This window comes from Acipenser ruthenus, chromosome 20 (assembly GCF_902713425.1).
Source record: "Acipenser ruthenus chromosome 20, fAciRut3.2 maternal haplotype, whole genome shotgun sequence".
NCBI classification, from domain to species: Eukaryota; Metazoa; Chordata; class Actinopteri; order Acipenseriformes; family Acipenseridae; genus Acipenser; species Acipenser ruthenus.
Genome location: NC_081208.1, coordinates 6,010,450 through 6,027,972, shown reverse-complemented (window position 1 = coordinate 6,027,972; position 17,523 = coordinate 6,010,450). Strand labels below are relative to the sequence as shown.

Below are 17,523 nucleotides of genomic sequence, written 5' to 3'. Positions count from 1 at the left end.
ACTCATTACATAAGGTACTGAATCTAATAGTACAAATGTGATTCAATGTGCCATCGAGCTTTTCAGTCCTGTCACTGTGTCTGCTAAAGAGTGATTCAGTGTATGCAATCTCTGTCGTGTTTTATGAAACAGGATCACAACTGGAGAGACAGAGACTGGGCTTTTATCAAAGTTAGTAATACAGTCCTTGGTCAAGAAATGACAGGGTCCCATTAAAAATGAAATTCCTTTTTATGAGACCCTTTAAAAAATTAAAACTGTCTCTCAGAGCTTCCCATTTAATTAACTTTTCTTTTTTCTTTTTCTTTTTTTTCCCCTCAGTGAACTCAGCATAGTAATAGGTTATGAATAATTCTGTTTCAGCTTAGCTGGCAATTAGCCGCGACAGTATGAGCCATTATTTTTTCCTTTGAAAGTGAAGATGTCCAAAGTAACTAGAAGAGATTTGCAGTCACTCTCGTGCCTTTTGGTAGCAAAGGTTCCCATTTTCGAGCCACATACCTGCACGTCTGCACCTTCTCTACATAGCAGGTTTGTGCAGAATTACTTGTACTCGTTATATTCTTTAAGAAGTATTTATCGACAGGTATCCAATTCATAACATACTGTTTTCAAAATAAAAAAATCTCTCCCTCAAGTTTCCAATTGAGTACCAATCAATGGCAATTAACTTCCACACTGAATCATTTTTGTACCGAGGCCATAGACTGCCATTGAAAAGCACAAGTACAAGTACAAGTACGAGTACGAGTACGAGTACGAGTACGAGTACAAGTAAAGAGCACACCCCTATTCCATGGTTGATTGATGAGGTAGTGATGGCAGTCACAAACCAAATTTTGGATACTTCTTTAGGATACAAATGGTACCTGACTACATCTATTAAAACGTTTCCACTACTTACACATAACGGTGAGGAATATGTTCCCAGAAGCAAGCACCACTTTTTCCCTCGTGGCACGGTCGTAAATTCCAACATGGCATTCGTACGGCCCGTTATCTGAGATCCGGACCTCTGGCAGCCTGAAAAGAAGAGATAGAAACATCCGTAACTACAAAACACTCAACCAGGACTACAGCCCAAAGTGCCTGGGTGTAAAGAGACTGGATCATGGGATTGGAGGACACCCACTGATCTTCAGTTATCCTGAGCTGCTGTGGGGATTCCTACGGCAAGGGAACATAATTTAACTTTCTAAATTGGGGGTAAAATAACTATTTTTAATAGCTTTGTAAATTAGGATACATCACAGTTACTAGTTTGCCAATGGAACATAGCAGTGAAATCTATTGAAAGAAATAAAATAGTCTTTATTTTATTTAAAAGCAGTTACTTATGTTGGTCTCTCATCATTATAAACCCTTCTAGGCTTTTTCCAGTCCGATGAAAATTTGAACGAACTCAGGAGAAATTAGAAAAGCCGTGCCCAAGTGATATGGAACGAATCGTATTTTCATGGAAAAACAGAAATACCCCATCTGGAAAAATACTTATAGAATCAATGGTAAGATATGGGTTATACAATTTCAGGAAAATGATTAATAAAAAAAAACCAAAAAAAAACATAATTAATATACAGTTCAGAATACATCCTGCTGTACACAAAACTAGAAGCCAAATCAGTATTCTTAGAGGAGCAAATATGTCAGAAACAATTGATCGTGGAGTCAGGTAGACACAGTTAAAGTGCTATGATTTATTTTAAACAAGAGCAATTGTCCTTGATGTCAAGATATGTCAACAGCCCCCTCTCAAATCCAGCGAGAGTTGGCTGCATTTTGAACAGCTGCAGTAATGAGTTTGATGGCAGAGGAGCAGGAACCTGAAACCTGTTTTTACTTTAGTTAAAACTCCAGGCTGTGTCCCTCAATGATGTTCCGTTTTAAATATGTGAAGCTATGCACAGCAAAGTTTCAGGCAGGTAAAATATAAAATACTGCAAAAATTATTGACAGGAAAATCCTTGCAATCATCAGCAAAAGTGAAGCAGACCTTGGACTGAGGAGAAGTAACTCCCACATTCATGTCAACCTTCAAACAGTGGCTGCTAGCTACCAATAGTATTCAAGCCAGGTAGATTTAAACCTACCGCTGTGGTCTGTGCCGTCCTTTGAGTTTACCACATTCTCCCCCCAACCTCTACCTAATTTTCCATCTCACCAGATGGGTTGGCAGTCTAACAGCCTCCCTGCCTCTCTCTCAGCACCAGTTGAGAGATGTCCATCAAAACTGAGGCAGCTGCAGGTATCCCTTAAGTTGATTCTGATGTCAAAACCAAGCAAGTTAAAATGCTGTGATGCATGCGTATTCTAACTGCTTTTATTATCTAATAAACAATGTTGTTTTTACACTGCAAGAGTTATACTGATATTTATCCATAGTTTATACTACTGTGTCCTGTACTTCAATAGACCTTGTTTGCTAGTCAGTTTCTTTACGTTTCCTAAGGCTTCTAATTTCTTGTCACCCTGTCACTCGATCAGATAGGCATGCTCCTGTTAGTACCTGCAGCAGAGGGACATTATGAATGACTGGTTTTGTTGTAGCTTGCAGAAGCTATAAATAAAAAAAAATAATTAAAAAAATTAAAAGAGGATATGCACATCATTATCTCATCAGCTACTAAAATATTGTGAGACTGTGTAGGCAATTTAGTAAGACAGTGGTAATGAAGATTTTGGTGTCTAAGACAACAAAACAAAAATCAGAGGTAAAATGATAAAGAGTGCCGTTGCCTTCATGCCTCAGTGTTGAAAGATTTGTCTACTGGACTGAGTTTCATGTGGCTTCCCCCCAGATTTTATGATTGAGCATATGAAGTCATGGTTGAAGAATTGTAATAAAACAATGTTACTGTGCAACGATATGCTGGCACAACGGGTGGGGTGATTGGTGCTTCACTCAAGATGTTAAATAGTGTTCAGAAAACTGCCTTGCTTAACCTTTTCCGTGCCTTTCTCCAAATGAACTAGGGGAAAGAATCCTGAACATGTTGTCAATCTAAGGTGTATGCATTTGATTTCTTACTGTTCGAGCATCATTTAATAAAAACAATTGATTATTAATTAAAAGCCATTTTCTTAATAAGAATCTGTAATGTTATTTTAGACAGACATTTGTTCACCGTATAGTGCAGAAAGACCTTTATGGAGTACGGTTGTAAAATGTTGAAAACGCTTTTATAAGAACAATAAACCATGGCACACCAGCAGACACAACGTGCATTTACAGTCCCATCACCGAACCACTCCAGCACACTGACCATTCCAAAAGAAACTTTGGAAATGGCCTCAAAGCCTGTCCTGCAGAACTATTTTACCAAAAGAATTATCCAACATGCACTCTTCCAACATGCACTCTTTCTAATTGCCCTGACCAAATGCTGAGCTGAGTTTTATTAAGACGTATTGGCTCTGACTGCTGGTCTGTGGGCCCGGGCCAGTGCGGACAGATCTGTCTTTAGCATTATCCTTCTCTCTCACACACACACACACAGATGGCATAGATCAATAAACCATTTTGTCTTTCCTTTGGGAATTTAACTCTAGATGGACCACTGGATTGCAAAGCGCCATCTTCCAAAGAGCTATCAGCAATTTCACACACTGAGTGCCAGGACTCCCTCTGCTAAAGCATTACTATCCGACACAGCAGTGTTTATAGGATAGATCATTTACGTTCCCGGTTTGTTACATGCATGTGGCAGCAGAGAAGAAACCTAGATCTTTTAAACAGCAAGTTGAATTGAACTGTAAAATGCACTAAACCAAAAAAAAAAAAAAACGAATTAGGCCATTCATTGATTAAACATTTGGTTAGTGCCTAGTTTGTGTACTTGACTTATGGGTTGATTTGATTATTTTCCACTACCAGAGAATCCACCTGGACTGCAACAGCCACAAACGTTTAGGGGTAATACTGGGATAACTATGGATAGGTGGATAGATTTTATGGATGATTAACCCTGCGGTCCATAGAATTCTGCGCCTGTCAGGCTCGTCAGGTCCAATTGATTTTACATGCACTGTTTAAAAGTATTTTTTTTTCACAGTAAAACAGGTTTAAAAGGCACTGCATATCAACATGACACTCAGTACTGCATCTCCAGCCCTGCCGCACCATGTGTTCGCTGTATTTATCACATACCTCTTCTGAGTCGTACATACTGATAAATCATCTCCTGATCAGTCGATTTATCACCAAACTCCTCAATAATGCTATCCAAGTCATTATTTTATTACTATAACATTTCAAAAAGCTTGGCAAATGTCTGCGTTTTTCTGTGAGTGCTGGATGCGGAAGCAGCCATCTTGTTTATGTCTGTGTTATTTCTGTGATGAAGGGACTATGCATTTTCCTAAGATCCGCATCCAGTTTTTTCCTCCGTCTTTTCCCTGCTTCTCTCAGCTTCTCTTGGCCATTGAAAGCTTTTCTCTGCTTTTTTTCCAGAGAAAAAAACAACCAGGGATCTGTGAATGATGCCTTTTTGATGATGTTGGACAGGTTACGACATTGGACCGGAGCGGGAATGTTACAATGTCGGACCTGCTCAGATATAGGACCACAAAGGGTTAATATAGTAAGAGGCCTTTCTTCCCTAATCAGAATAGCTTACAACTTTGTTACCACTGTGTGACCATGGGGATGTTTTCTATAGAAATGCTTCTGCCTACCTCATAAAAACTAGACTCATTGTATCTGTCAGCTATAAGATCTGTATTAAATGCTCAACTACGCATCATTGCAGCCTATAAGCACTCATAATACAGACATTTCAAAGCTTGTTGACCACTGTGTTTTTGTATGAAGCTGTCTGACCAATTTTAGCAAAGAATGGGAACTTTGTACAACCAGGATGGGAACGTGCTCTCCCCTGACTGCATGACCCACCCGGCACAACAGTCGTGCCCTTACCAGTGAGCCTTTCTGGGACGTTGAGATGAGGACCATTTCCAAAAACTAACTTGGATCACATGGACTGGTTTCTGGTTATGAAACTATGTAGTTGTGTAAAGTTGAACATGATCGCGGGATGCTCTAGCTGTAAGAGGAAGGGTATTACGTTGGATTTCCCTGAAAGCTACCAGAACCGGTCTTTCGATACCTTAAACACATAAAAAGATCATCGTGATGCAAAAATAAAATGAAGAGATGTAGTCGCAACACACTGGGGTCCTTATTGAATATTACAATTTACCCAATACCTTTTTTAAACATGTTTTCCACTGTGGAGAAAGTGTTTTAGCAATTTAAGTCTAGCCAGACCATTCGATTGCCAAGTGCTACTGCCCAAAGAGAGTGTGTCTATTGTACAAATGTCCACAGTGTTTCAAAAACACCATACCACTCATAGTCCTCTATATACAGTGTAAAGTGCAGGTGGGGTTCAATTACCTATAACATATTATAGTGTTGAGACAGGATTTCGCTACTCACCGCACTGTTGATTGGTACACAAGGTCTTCGCGCCTTCGATAGTCCTCCATTTGAGAATAATTGGTGTTGAACATGGCGTCATAAGTGAAGATCTTCTGTTTGATTGTGCCCCCATCTGTAACCTGTGAAAATAGGGAATATGCATTTTAATATAGACTAATCTCTGGGAGCAACATTGAGTTCAGGGGTATCTACAGACACATCCTAACACAGCTGTATGGCAGGCTGTCACACGGCTGGCTGAGTGGTGCCGTCAGATCCAGGAAATTAATACACAGAGACAGGACAGATGAGGTGAAATGATGAAAGCGCTGTTGCGCGGTTTATTATAAATAAAAGGTTTAAACAAACAGAAGACAGGACACGGCACTTTACGCCAATTAAAACAGATAAACAAAACGGACTAACACTTAAACAAAACGGTGGACGGACAGACAGACACGGTGAGTCAAACAGTTATTATTATTATTCTTTTTGTTATATTTTATTTTACCTCCTTCTCCACACCCGTTCTCCACTCACCGAACATACAACCCTGAGTGAGTCAAACGTGCATCTATATATACTGTTGTGCTGGGATTCAATTACTAATTAATTATTCACTTGAATCCCAGCACGTGAATTAATTATGTGCAACCTCGTGCTCACATATTAAATACTTTAAATGCACGTGAAGTGATGTGCAATCCTCGTGCTTAAATACAATTACACATTTTTAAACACATGTGAAACACAGACCCGTTTATATCCCGTGTACCAATGCCTATACACCAACATTAACACAGCACACGCAACATACAACATAGAAACGCACACAGGGCCGGAGCACATTGCCACACAGGCAAATAGAGTTAAAACAGGATTTCAATAACTGCAATAAGAACCACTCTGAATGACTGCAAACATCATACAAAGGTAACAGAACATTAAAAAGGTGGCAGGTACTGCTGGTAATTGGGTGAAAATTGTCATCTAATGTTCGGGGTGATCCAAAACACATCACCCAAGATTTCACAATCAAATCAAGCCCTCCTCGTATCCATTACTGCATGTGATTGTTTCACAGATCTAGAGCGGTTGGTGGATTTGCATTTTCAGTTTCTCTATTTTTGCTTCCAGGGATTTTTTATTTTTTATTTTATTAGTTCGACTCATTCTTGGCTGGTAGGCTGAGCTGTCAGGCAGCTAGTTTCAGGAATTTCTTTAATACTTACAGTGCAGTATGTAATTGGCACATACCAGAAAATGCTTGTTTCCCAAATGTGTGTGTTGAAATAAACAGGCCCTGTTCAAATCCGAAAACTAGTGTGTATTCCCTCTCCGTTCTGTACCAGACACACTAGTGTGTATTAAGATATGTATATGCATTTCCCCCTTTATCTGTTTTCTATTATTATAGGTGTGTTTATAAATTAATATATATTACAGCTCCCTTTGATGCAATACCAAGCATCGCCTTCAAAACCGGCATTAACTGAAAAAGCTTTTTAATATGAAAGAAATGCTAACTAAATAACTTACACATTATGAAGGCACATTTGTCTTTAGCCAGCATTATTTAAAAAAAATAAAAAAAATAATCTACATCTAGTATTCACGTAAATGCACTTTTTTCTAATCTGTGCTCATTCTTCACTGTTCAGGAAAAAAATACCTAATCTGGCTGTCCCAGCCTTTTCGCTCTGCATAAAAGTAGCCCACTGCATTAAATATTCCTAACTTGATGGTACATTAAACAAAAACATTAAAACCACAGTTTTGGTACTTTTCATTTTCAACAATATAAAATATGTGCTACAGTGTTGCCAAGGACATAGGAATATACCTCTTATTTACATATATTTTTGGAGAGGTTAGCTGCATATAGTAACAGAAGTTAATGTGAAACAAAAAGTACATTTGTAGCTTGACATGTGAACTGTACCATAGTGTGAATGATCGATTTCAGCTCCATGTTAATATATGGGTTTAATATCTCACAAGACTATATGCCAAAAGGAAATTCTATTAACACTACTTCTGGAAATAATGTCTACAGTCTGTTTTTGATGCTGTCATATTTAATCTAAATGCTATAAATCCTATCGACTGTGTGGCACCAATCCCATTTAATTTCACATCACAGCCCGCCAGAAGGGGTGTAACATCCTATACACTCTCCAATGATTTTTTCATTTTTCAGATTGCTTCCCACCCACCTCGTCTTTGTATTCCATTGTTCTTTATATGTACATGAAGCAAAGTTTGTGACTCAGAGAGTGCAATAAGTTGTGTTAGAAATTGATAGATTAATTTGCTACATGAGGTAACGGTTGCGGGGACCAACGCGTATCTGAAGATGACCCAAGCCCCAGTGCATTATTTGTCAGGAGGTTTTGTCAAAATAAAAAAAAAAACTATTAAACCTGCAAAATTGAAACGCCATTTATCTACAAAGCATTCAGACTGTTAAAAAAAGAAACAGGAACTGTGCCATCAGCAACCTTCAATGCGCAAAATGACCACATTCCTTGCTGACCTGGTAGTGACGATCCAAGCCCAGGAATCTCATTAAGTTAGGTACCTTATATAAATACTTTCAACATGTACTTATACATATACACATAAAAAGAAGTTTCAAAATGCTGTTGTGACAATACGTGACAAATGGTCCGTGGGAAAAATCCAAACACCAAGGTGGTCCCTACATTGAACCACTGCCCTAGGGTGTATTCCCTCCTGTTCAGTACCTGACACACTAGTATTGACATTGTCTGTTTCCAAACCTCGTGCCAGACCTGGGCTCAATTGCAATTGTAACTGTGCAATTTATAATTAATTGCAATTACAATGTAATTGTAATTGTGGCTCAACCTTGGCACACCTGTGTAGCTGTAATTACTGTATCATATAATTGATCAATTACAGTTTAATCAGGCAGTTATTTGTCATTCGATCATTATTCTTGTATTTTCACCCACTTTGGTGATCCTAGTTTGAAAAAAGAAATCTGTTCTATATTATGTTTCTGTTTTTGTACCTGTGATTGTTGATTGTTTATTTAAACCAAACATGTCAATGTGTGTATTGATTTATGTGACTTGTTAGTGTAATTCTAATTGTAATTACTATAGCATAATTGTAACTGCAGTTGCATTTGAACAAAATAGCATTGTAAGTGTAATTGCAATTTCAGCAAACAGTTCTGTGTAATTGGAATTGGAATTGGAATTGGAATTGACTCCAGGTCGGCCCACTACCTCAGTGAGTGACACTGTGTAGCATCAAGAAAAAAAACAAACAGGGGATTGTTAATAATATCTGCCATTTGTTTCTAAACCCTGTAAAAGCTGAGTTCGAATGTACAATTCTTAAGCAGTACTGGAGGAAAACATCATACAAAATTGACTCCTTTAGAGAATGATATTGGATGATGATATATTTGACTACATTCCATTTGTGACAGTGGACTATAATGTAATGATCTAAAAAGTGACACTACAACCCTTTAATTCCATATAAATCCTGCTGTCTCTCTAACGTGATTTATCAACCCTCTTACTAACTAAATAAAATAATAAAGAAGTCAGATGCATGATGCTTACGAGTTAGTGATGACATTAAGACTAATGTATTTGTTTTTTTTTACATGTATAAATCACCTGCAGGAAACTGAAGCTCAACGTTTAAACAGTGGGCCTTGAAAACAAAAATGCCGGTATATTAAATAAAAGAACTAAACAAAAACAACATAACCTTTTAATTATTTGCACATAGGTGCTTCTACAGCCAGTCTTTGCACAAAAAAGGATAGATCGTATCGTAGAACATATCCCTGTGTCAGTATGCAGAAATAAACCAGAGATAAATAATGCAAATACAGCTGCTTAATGTTCATGTGTGCATGTTTAAAGGTGGCTTGATATAATTCATATATTCTGGTATATGAGTTAGATAACTAGAATGTGAGACTGCCCATGATACACAACTAGAATATTTTTGGGGAAAGCAGGATGCATAGAGGAGCTCAGGGACTCATGAAATTGGAAAGCTAATTATACAGAATAGTGAACTTGCTCTTCCTCTCTATGGGAGTTTTAATGCAGACAATGTCTATAAGGAGCCTGTGGCGGAGTGTCCCGCCCCTATTTATTATTATTTGTATTTTTGTTTGCGGCGCGGGTAAAAGCGCCGCGTCTTTTATTGTTATATTTAAAAACCTCGTGAGGATGCATGGCTGATCAGCTACTGATTATTTAACTAGCTGACAGTCATGCATCCTTACCAAACACGTGCAGACTCTGGCCGGGGGATAATAAGATAATTACCAACTAGTTAAATCCCTCGGCCAGAGTATATAAACCAGCAGCACTCTGCACTCGGGGTGTGTGGAGTGTTCGAGAGTGGAGAACGGGAGAGAGAGAGGAAGAAAACAATTGCTAAAACGTGCTGGAGTATCCAGCACGAAACTTACTTGTTTGTTTATTCGTTCGGCCCTCGTGCCCTTTTGTTTGGTGTTTTGTTAAATCTTTTGTTTTTGTTTTGTTTATTAAATACGCTGAGTGCACCAGCACTCAGCTTCAACCGCCCATCCACTGTTTTGGTTTGAGTTACTTCCTGGTCCGTGACGTCATCCACATCACCACTGCGAGCCAGACTGCCACATATGGTGTCCTGCGTGGGACAAACAACGCCTCCAACAGCCGGACCAGGAACAGCAAAGGAAGTTTTTTTCGTGTTCGTTTTTTCAAATAGTGTTTTTTGTGTTTGAAAAAAAAAAAAAAAAAAATGGATGAAGTGGACGCCTATATGGAGAGGTGGCATGCGCATCAGAGGGAGTTGAAGGAAGGAGGGGCTACATGGTGCCTCGCCTGCCTGGAGTATGGGCACCTCCCTGAGGTGTGCCCATATGAAGACCCCCTCTTTGTGCAGGCCTTTGATCGAGGTGAGGTGGAGACTGCGGAGGAGTGGATCCACCTGAAGGCCATACCATCGCCGCAGGTGGATCAGGAAACCTGCCTCACCTGCCTCAAAGGGGAGGAGTGGTGCTTTGCCGTCGGCAAGGTCGGGCACAAAGCACCCGACCAACCCCCTCCATGGCAGGAGGTGGAACTGCTGGTCCCGAGGAAGGGAAGGAGGGGCGGTGCTAAGAAGGCAAAGAAGCCCGCACGTCCTGCGCCTGAGTGGGAGGAGCCCGAACGTCCTGCGCCTGAGTGGGAGGAGCCCGAACGTCCTGCGCCTGAGTGGGAGGAGCCCGAACGTCCTGCGCCTGAGTGGGAGGAGCCCGAACGTCCTAAGCCCAAGAGGGGGGAGTCGGTGCATCCACAGCCCAAAAGGGAGGAGTCGGTGCGTCCACAGCCCAAAAGGGAGGAGTCGGTGTGTCCACGGCCCGAAGAGAGGGAAGTCGGGGCTTCCACAGCCCTAGGACCCAAGCTGCAGTCCCAAGAGCCAGAAGGGGAGGAGTTACAGGCTCAACCCCCTGAATTTTTCTGGGGGGGAGAAGGGCAGGATGCTGGTGTTCCCCAGCAGCCTCTATTTATGCTGCTGAAGGGAGCACGGCACACACCAGCCCAGCCGCCACAGCAGAGGGAGCCAGCACCGCCACAGCCTCCCTCTGAGTGGCCAGCATCCGCCCCATCGCCTCTGCCTCCACCACCACCAGGAGCAGAGCAGCAGGAGCTGCCTCTGTCTCCACCACCACCAGGAGCAGAGCAGCAGGAGCTGCTTCTGTCTCCACCATCACCAGGAGCAGAGCAGCAAGAGCTGCCTCTGCCTCCGCCACCTCCACCAGCAGAGGGTGAATGCCTGCTGGTTCCGCCTCCACCGTCGTGGGAGGACTGCTTGCCCCTCCCACCTCCACCAGCAGAGGATGAATGCCTGCTGGTTCTGCCTCAACCGTCGTGGGAGGACTGCTTGCCCCTCCCACCTCCACCAGCAGAGGATGAATACCTGCTGGTTCCGCCTCAGCCGCCGTGGGAGGACTGCTTGCCCCTCCCACCTCCACCAGCAGAGGGTGAATGCCTGCTGGTTCTGCCTCAACCGTCGTGGGAGGACTGCTTGCCCCTCCCACCTCCACCAGCAGAGGGTGAATACCTGCTGGTTCCGCCTCAGCCGCCGTGGGAGGACTGCTTGCCACTCCCAGCTCCACCAGCAGAGGGTGAATACCTGCTGGTTCCGTCTCAGCCGCTGTGGGAGGACTGCTTTCCCCTCCCACCATCGCCATTGCCTGGGGATGGCTGTTCTGCATCGCCTGGGGCTGCCTTTTGTTCTCTACAGGACACAGGGTACGAGGGAGAAGTGGAGCTCCCGCTGCCGCCTCCATGGCCAGGGGCTCCCCTCCCGAGTTCGCCTCCCGAGGGTCCGCTGCGGCTGCCGTCGCCTTCCGAGGGTCCGCTGCGGCTGCCGTCGCCTTCCGAGGGTCCGCTGCGGCTGCCGTCGCCTTCTGAGGGTCCGCTGCTGCTGCCGTCGCCTTCCGAGGGTCCGCTGCTGCTGCCGTCGCCTTCCGAGGGTCCGCTGCTGCTGCCGTCGCCTTCCGAAGGTCCGCTGCTGCTGCCGTCGCCTTCCGAGGGTCCGCTGCTGCTGCCGTCGCCTGGGGTCGCCAGGGATCCTGCTTCGCCTGGGGTCACTACACTGTGGTCAGAGCCCCACGGAGGGGAACTGCTGGCCGTGAAGAGGAGGGGGGAGGTCAGGAGACCAGCTCCCCCAGCCGCACTTTCGCGGCAGGAAATACTGTGGCTGGAGCCCCATGAAGGGCAGCTGCCAGCCATGAAGAAGGGGGGGGAGGTCAGGAGACCAGCTTCCCCCGCAGCAATTTCGCTGCAGGAGAAAGGGTGGCCGGCCATGAAGAAGGGGGGGCAGGTCTGGAGACCACCCCCAAAATTTTTTTGGCCAGAGGAGCCGGCCGGTGCGCGGGCCATTGGAACGCTACGGCTGTTTGGGTGGGAGGAGGACATCCCACCGTGGCCGCCACCTTTGGTCCGCTGCTGCCCCTGTTCCTGCGCCGGGACTGCTAACCGGGACTTTGGGGACTAAGGGGGGAGGTGGCCGAAAAGGCCATGTGTGCTGCGCACAAGGGGGGGCATGTGTGGCGGAGTGTCCCGCCCCTATTTATTATTATTTGTATTTTTGTTTGCGGCGCGGGTAAAAGCGCCGCGTCTTTTATTGTTATATTTAAAAACCTCGTGAGGATGCATGGCTGATCAGCTACTGATTATTTAACTAGCTGACAGTCATGCATCCTTACCAAACACGTGCAGACTCTGGCCGGGGGATAATAAGATAATTACCAACTAGTTAAATCCCTCGGCCAGAGTATATAAACCAGCAGCACTCTGCACTCGGGGTGTGTGGAGTGTTCGAGAGTGGAGAACGGGAGAGAGAGAGGAAGAAAACAATTGCTAAAACGTGCTGGAGTATCCAGCACGAAACTTACTTGTTTGTTTATTCATTCGGCCCTCGTGCCCTTTTGTTTGGTGTTTTGTTAAATCTTTTGTTTTTGTTTTGTTTATTAAATACGCTGAGTGCACCAGCACTCAGCTTCAACCGCCCATCCACTGTTTTGGTTTGAGTTACTTCCTGGTCCGTGACGTCATCCACATCACCACTGCGAGCCAGACTGCCACAGAGCCATACACTTGCCGGTGGTGCCACATCAGGTATAATAAAGAAGACAGAAGCTATTGTCCATCACTTGTACTTTCAGTGCAACATTTTCAGAATATTACTTTAACCTTCACAATATACTGTAAGTGACTGGTAAGGCAGACCTAGTCCAGATTACACCTAATCTTTATCGCTGCTTAAACTGTCAGTGCTTATTAAGAGAATAAAGTTGGAACATGCCATTATATCATTTTAAAGCCATTTTACAGTACAAAACCCTTACAGTACAATAGAATACGATGCAATATAATGCAATTTCCAAAAATGCTGACAGTGAATTGTGTCTATTGTAACTGCCTTTGTGTTGCCCTTTGGACAATTGCATTTGAAGGGTAGCACAGTCATTCATTAAGGAAACTAAACCATATCTGAATATTTCAGTTCTTATTTAAAAATAGCAGAAATCCCACTGAAAGGCAACATACGTTTTAAAGAGAATACCTGCAGGCAGACAACACAACAGTAAAATCAAAAGAAGACACATTGTAGGGTGGGAGAAGTAAGCCGCCCTGGATAAGGGCATCTGCTGAGAAATTAATAATAATAATAATAATAATAATAATAATAATAATAATAATAATAATAATAATAATAATAATAATAAAGCCCTGGTCATTTAACTGAACAGTACAAGCTGTAATAAAATATATCTTTGTAGTAGCAATTCCTGTGCACTATCATATTGGTGGGCGAGTATCTCAGCTGAATTAAATGTGTGTTGTAGAATGCCCATTGTCTCGTGTGAAGCTGCCCTGATACATTTCTAATTACTAGAGTCTCTTATTCATCTTGCTCATTTAAGAAAAGCCTTGCCCGTCCACTGAGACATTCGACCACTGCAGATGTGTACTCCAGCTAGTGATGCCTGAACACACGTCCTCTGCGAATCTCCCAGCAACGGACACGTAGCCTGCTTGTAAATCTCTTGGTCACACTTTAAAGTAAGTGCCTATTCGCAACACATTGATGTTGATTAAGGGTTTAATATGAGAGAGTGTGGAAAGTGTCATGAGCAGATTACTTAATTGGAGTTCAATAGGAAATCAAGTGTTAGTTCCTGCATAATTACATCTGAAGGACAAAGGAAAGGACACACAACCAAGACTATTCTTAATTAGAAAAAATCATTAGGAAAGATCATATGCATGGATCACATCAGTTCACAACGAGTCCGAGACCCAGGTTTAAGTTTTTCGGAAAAGGATACTTCATCAGCATTTTCCAGATATTTTGTTTCTTACCATGCTGTTTCACTTTAGATCATTATTTGCTATTGCAGCAAAAATTACTGCATATGAGGCCTTAAGCAGTTAGCTGTAAAATGCATAGAAATGATGATCCCAGTGCGAAACTGAAACCATGAAATCTTCCACTGTCTTTAATACATATGCAGCAGGGCAGAGAATAGCTGACCATGCACGTTGCAAGCAAGCATGTTAACCACTACACCATAACAGCCAAGCTCCTCTGCATTCGTGGTTATAGAGCTTTTAACCTCATCTCACCAACAGGGGTCAGGATCTATAACAGCCGTGCATTACACAACGCTACTCGTGACATATTTGTATGGTGACGGATGTGGGGAAGATTATGGCTGAAGTGGATTGTAGTGTCTGAAAAGCGTCATTCAGTTTGCACTGTAAGCAAGGAATAAACGCAGGGAGTGAGCAGGCTCAATCACCCTGTATCAATCAGAAAAGCTGGATGTTCTGTTTTTGTTGCATACACAGTACACAGTGTTTCATTGTAAGAAGCATTACACGAATCCCTGCTATTATTCGTATAGACAAGTGACAAGCCAATTTATTATTTTACAGCCATTCAACAGCATCCAGCTGAGTTTTAAACACATGTCACAGTGATGTGCATCATAATTACAGTCAAAAATAATTCTAGCTATCTATCTTGAAACCTTCAATTTAGGTAAGCATTTGATTGAAGATTCTCCATTAATTATAGCTCCTTGATCAGTGATGTGTAGAAAAAATATATTATTAATTTGTATGCCTTTATTGAAAATGTACTATTTATTATTTATTTCTGGCTTATATGAAAGTTGTGTAGGTGATGAAATGCCACAAAAAAATAAACTAATAATAAAAAAAACCCAGAAACTATCTGTAAGTTGTTTAATATCTGGTGGTATAATCGGTAGCAAATCATTTCTCAAGGATTACCGCCAGCCAACTAGTTCCCCTTCTCTGCTGCTAAAAATCTTTGGGTTCCTTGCTTACGTTTTATACTTCAATTTGGAATATGCAGATATTTCAAAGACAATTCTTTAGACATGTATATTGATTTATAAAGAGAAGCCAATGGATCTCTGCATTGGAAACATTGGTTTCCAATTTTTTTATTTAACCTTGTGAAACTGAAGAACTGGAGTCCATCTATAGTGCGCCTGATCTGGGCCATCAAAAAAAAAATAAAGGTTTATTTTAAAATCAAAATGTAAAGGAATCTGTGCTAATCTAAGAGATCTGTAGATTATTCCAGCACTGGTTCCAACACTTTCAGTTCAATCCTCTTAAGACAATCTGGTTGACTTGTAGATTCAATTTACAGGAGGATCATTGGATTATGACATGCTGTGCTGTAGAGGTGTTTAAAGATCTCTAGTCTAACAGTAGAAAGTGTTTTGCACTCTATATGACACACAATCAGGTGTGGCTACACATGTAATTGAATGCACACAATGTAATATTATTTCATGGTTAGAAATTGGATAAAAGATTACAATCTCTAATCACACTGGTGGGGAGTAACATAGCCCCAATCGAACCTGGGCAGATAGTGTGAGAGAAATCTTATGCATCTGAAATATAATCAAAAATGTCATGCCTGATTGAATTTATCTTTCCGCAGGCCCAGTAGGCAATATCCTCTGTGTGGTATTTTTAACAGGTGGGAGAAACGGCAGGTTGGGTTTTGAAGAATTTCTTCCATTACTGTAATTTTCACTTTATTTGCCACACTCTTGTATATTTGTGTTATAGTATTATTTATAGTACAGTATATTATGTATAGTGTAGAATGGTATTTTTGCTAGGGTGTGTTATACAGAAGAAGCATGTTATAAAAGAAATGCAACCCAAGCCATACATATTTAACAAGCTGTAAAATGACAGTAATAGTCCCTACATTTATTAAAATACACTAAGCAATGTGGATTTCTTTTTTTTTTTTTTAAGGTTTAATTCAAAAGAAAAATGTTACAAGCCCAGGACCATACAAGATTCAAAATGAAACATATCTGATGAATGTTCAAATTTTATTTTTGTACCTACAGAATTGTATCATTATCCTAATATATACGATCGTATGAGTTTTACATATATCTAAAGAACTGCTTTTTAATTGTGATGAACTTGATAAGGACATTTCTTATTCAGTTATTATTTCTTATGCAGAATATTGGGGGTATATGAAGGTTGTCTGTCTGTCCATCAGTCTGTCTATTAGTATATATACATGTTTATACAGCAGTGATTTTACTGAGCTCTGATATTGCATAGATAGCCATGGCAGGGAATGTATGCCACTGAAATGCCTGTTTAAAATGATAAATAAAATGAATAAAGAAAGGGATAACAACAGGCTTAGAACTGAGACAGAGTCCAACAACTTTATATCAGTCAGAGCAGACCTGTAGCGGCTGTCTCTCTGTTTTAAGGTGCCCTGTGCACATTCAGAGGCAGGGTTTAAGTGTCGTGGCTTTCTGGAAATGACTTTTCTAGAGAATTGCAGATGGCAGCAGCAGTAGGAGGGTTAGAACGAGTCTCTCCATCATCGCTGTGACATGTAGCAATCCACCCCCAACTGTATCCTGGTCTCAACTGGTTTTCAGAAGCTGTTTAATAATTTTTAGGTTCCTAAAAGGGCCTTCTGTATGAGACAAAAAGGCCTACTGTAGTGTAAGAGGCATTTCGCCTCTGGAGGTCTGTGCTCACATCACAAGAGAAATTAGTTTGATGGTTCAGAGCACAGAAAAACATCACATAATTTTGTCTTTTCTTGATGGAGGCCCAGGACTAAGTGGCAGGAGATATGCAGGTCAGGGTTGAGATGCATAAATGCATTTGCCAATGTCCCTGACCTTTCATCAACACTTAATTCGCACCAGATATTACATTTAAAGATGTGCCCCCAGGTTTCAGCTTTGTATGTGTCCTTGTGAAAAAGCTGCTTTCTGCTGTTAATAAAGTTATAACATCTTCCTCAAGGTAACTGACGTCTATTGAGCAGCAGGGGAGTTTTCATAAGTGTCAGTGAAAAAATCTTATTGCCCTATGTAACAGGGCCAACGTACTGTCACTTACGCATGCCTGCTGTATTTTTTCCACGGTGCCTTATCTTGCAGTTGTGTCTTTCTTTTGTTTACACTGCAGTTTGTGTAGACATGTCTGTGAGGGGTACCATCGCTGGTACAGTCATGTGGTTTCCTC

General features: G+C 41.7%; 1 protein-coding gene across 4 annotated transcripts in view; it reads right to left on the bottom strand.

Moving 5' to 3' along the window:
- LOC117425428 (immunoglobulin superfamily member 21-like) overlaps window positions 1-17,523 on the bottom strand; it is a 139,124-nt gene that overhangs the window by 39,681 nt on the left and 81,920 nt on the right. For all 4 annotated transcript variants that reach the window (XM_058993312.1, XM_058993313.1, XM_058993314.1 and 1 more), the window contains 2 exons: window positions 5,438-5,559; window positions 905-1,023 (listed from right to left, as the gene is read on the bottom strand). In XM_058993312.1, the coding sequence (XP_058849295.1) occupies window positions 905-1,023; window positions 5,438-5,559 (241 nt within the window). The remainder of the gene's footprint in view (window positions 1-904; window positions 1,024-5,437; window positions 5,560-17,523) is intronic.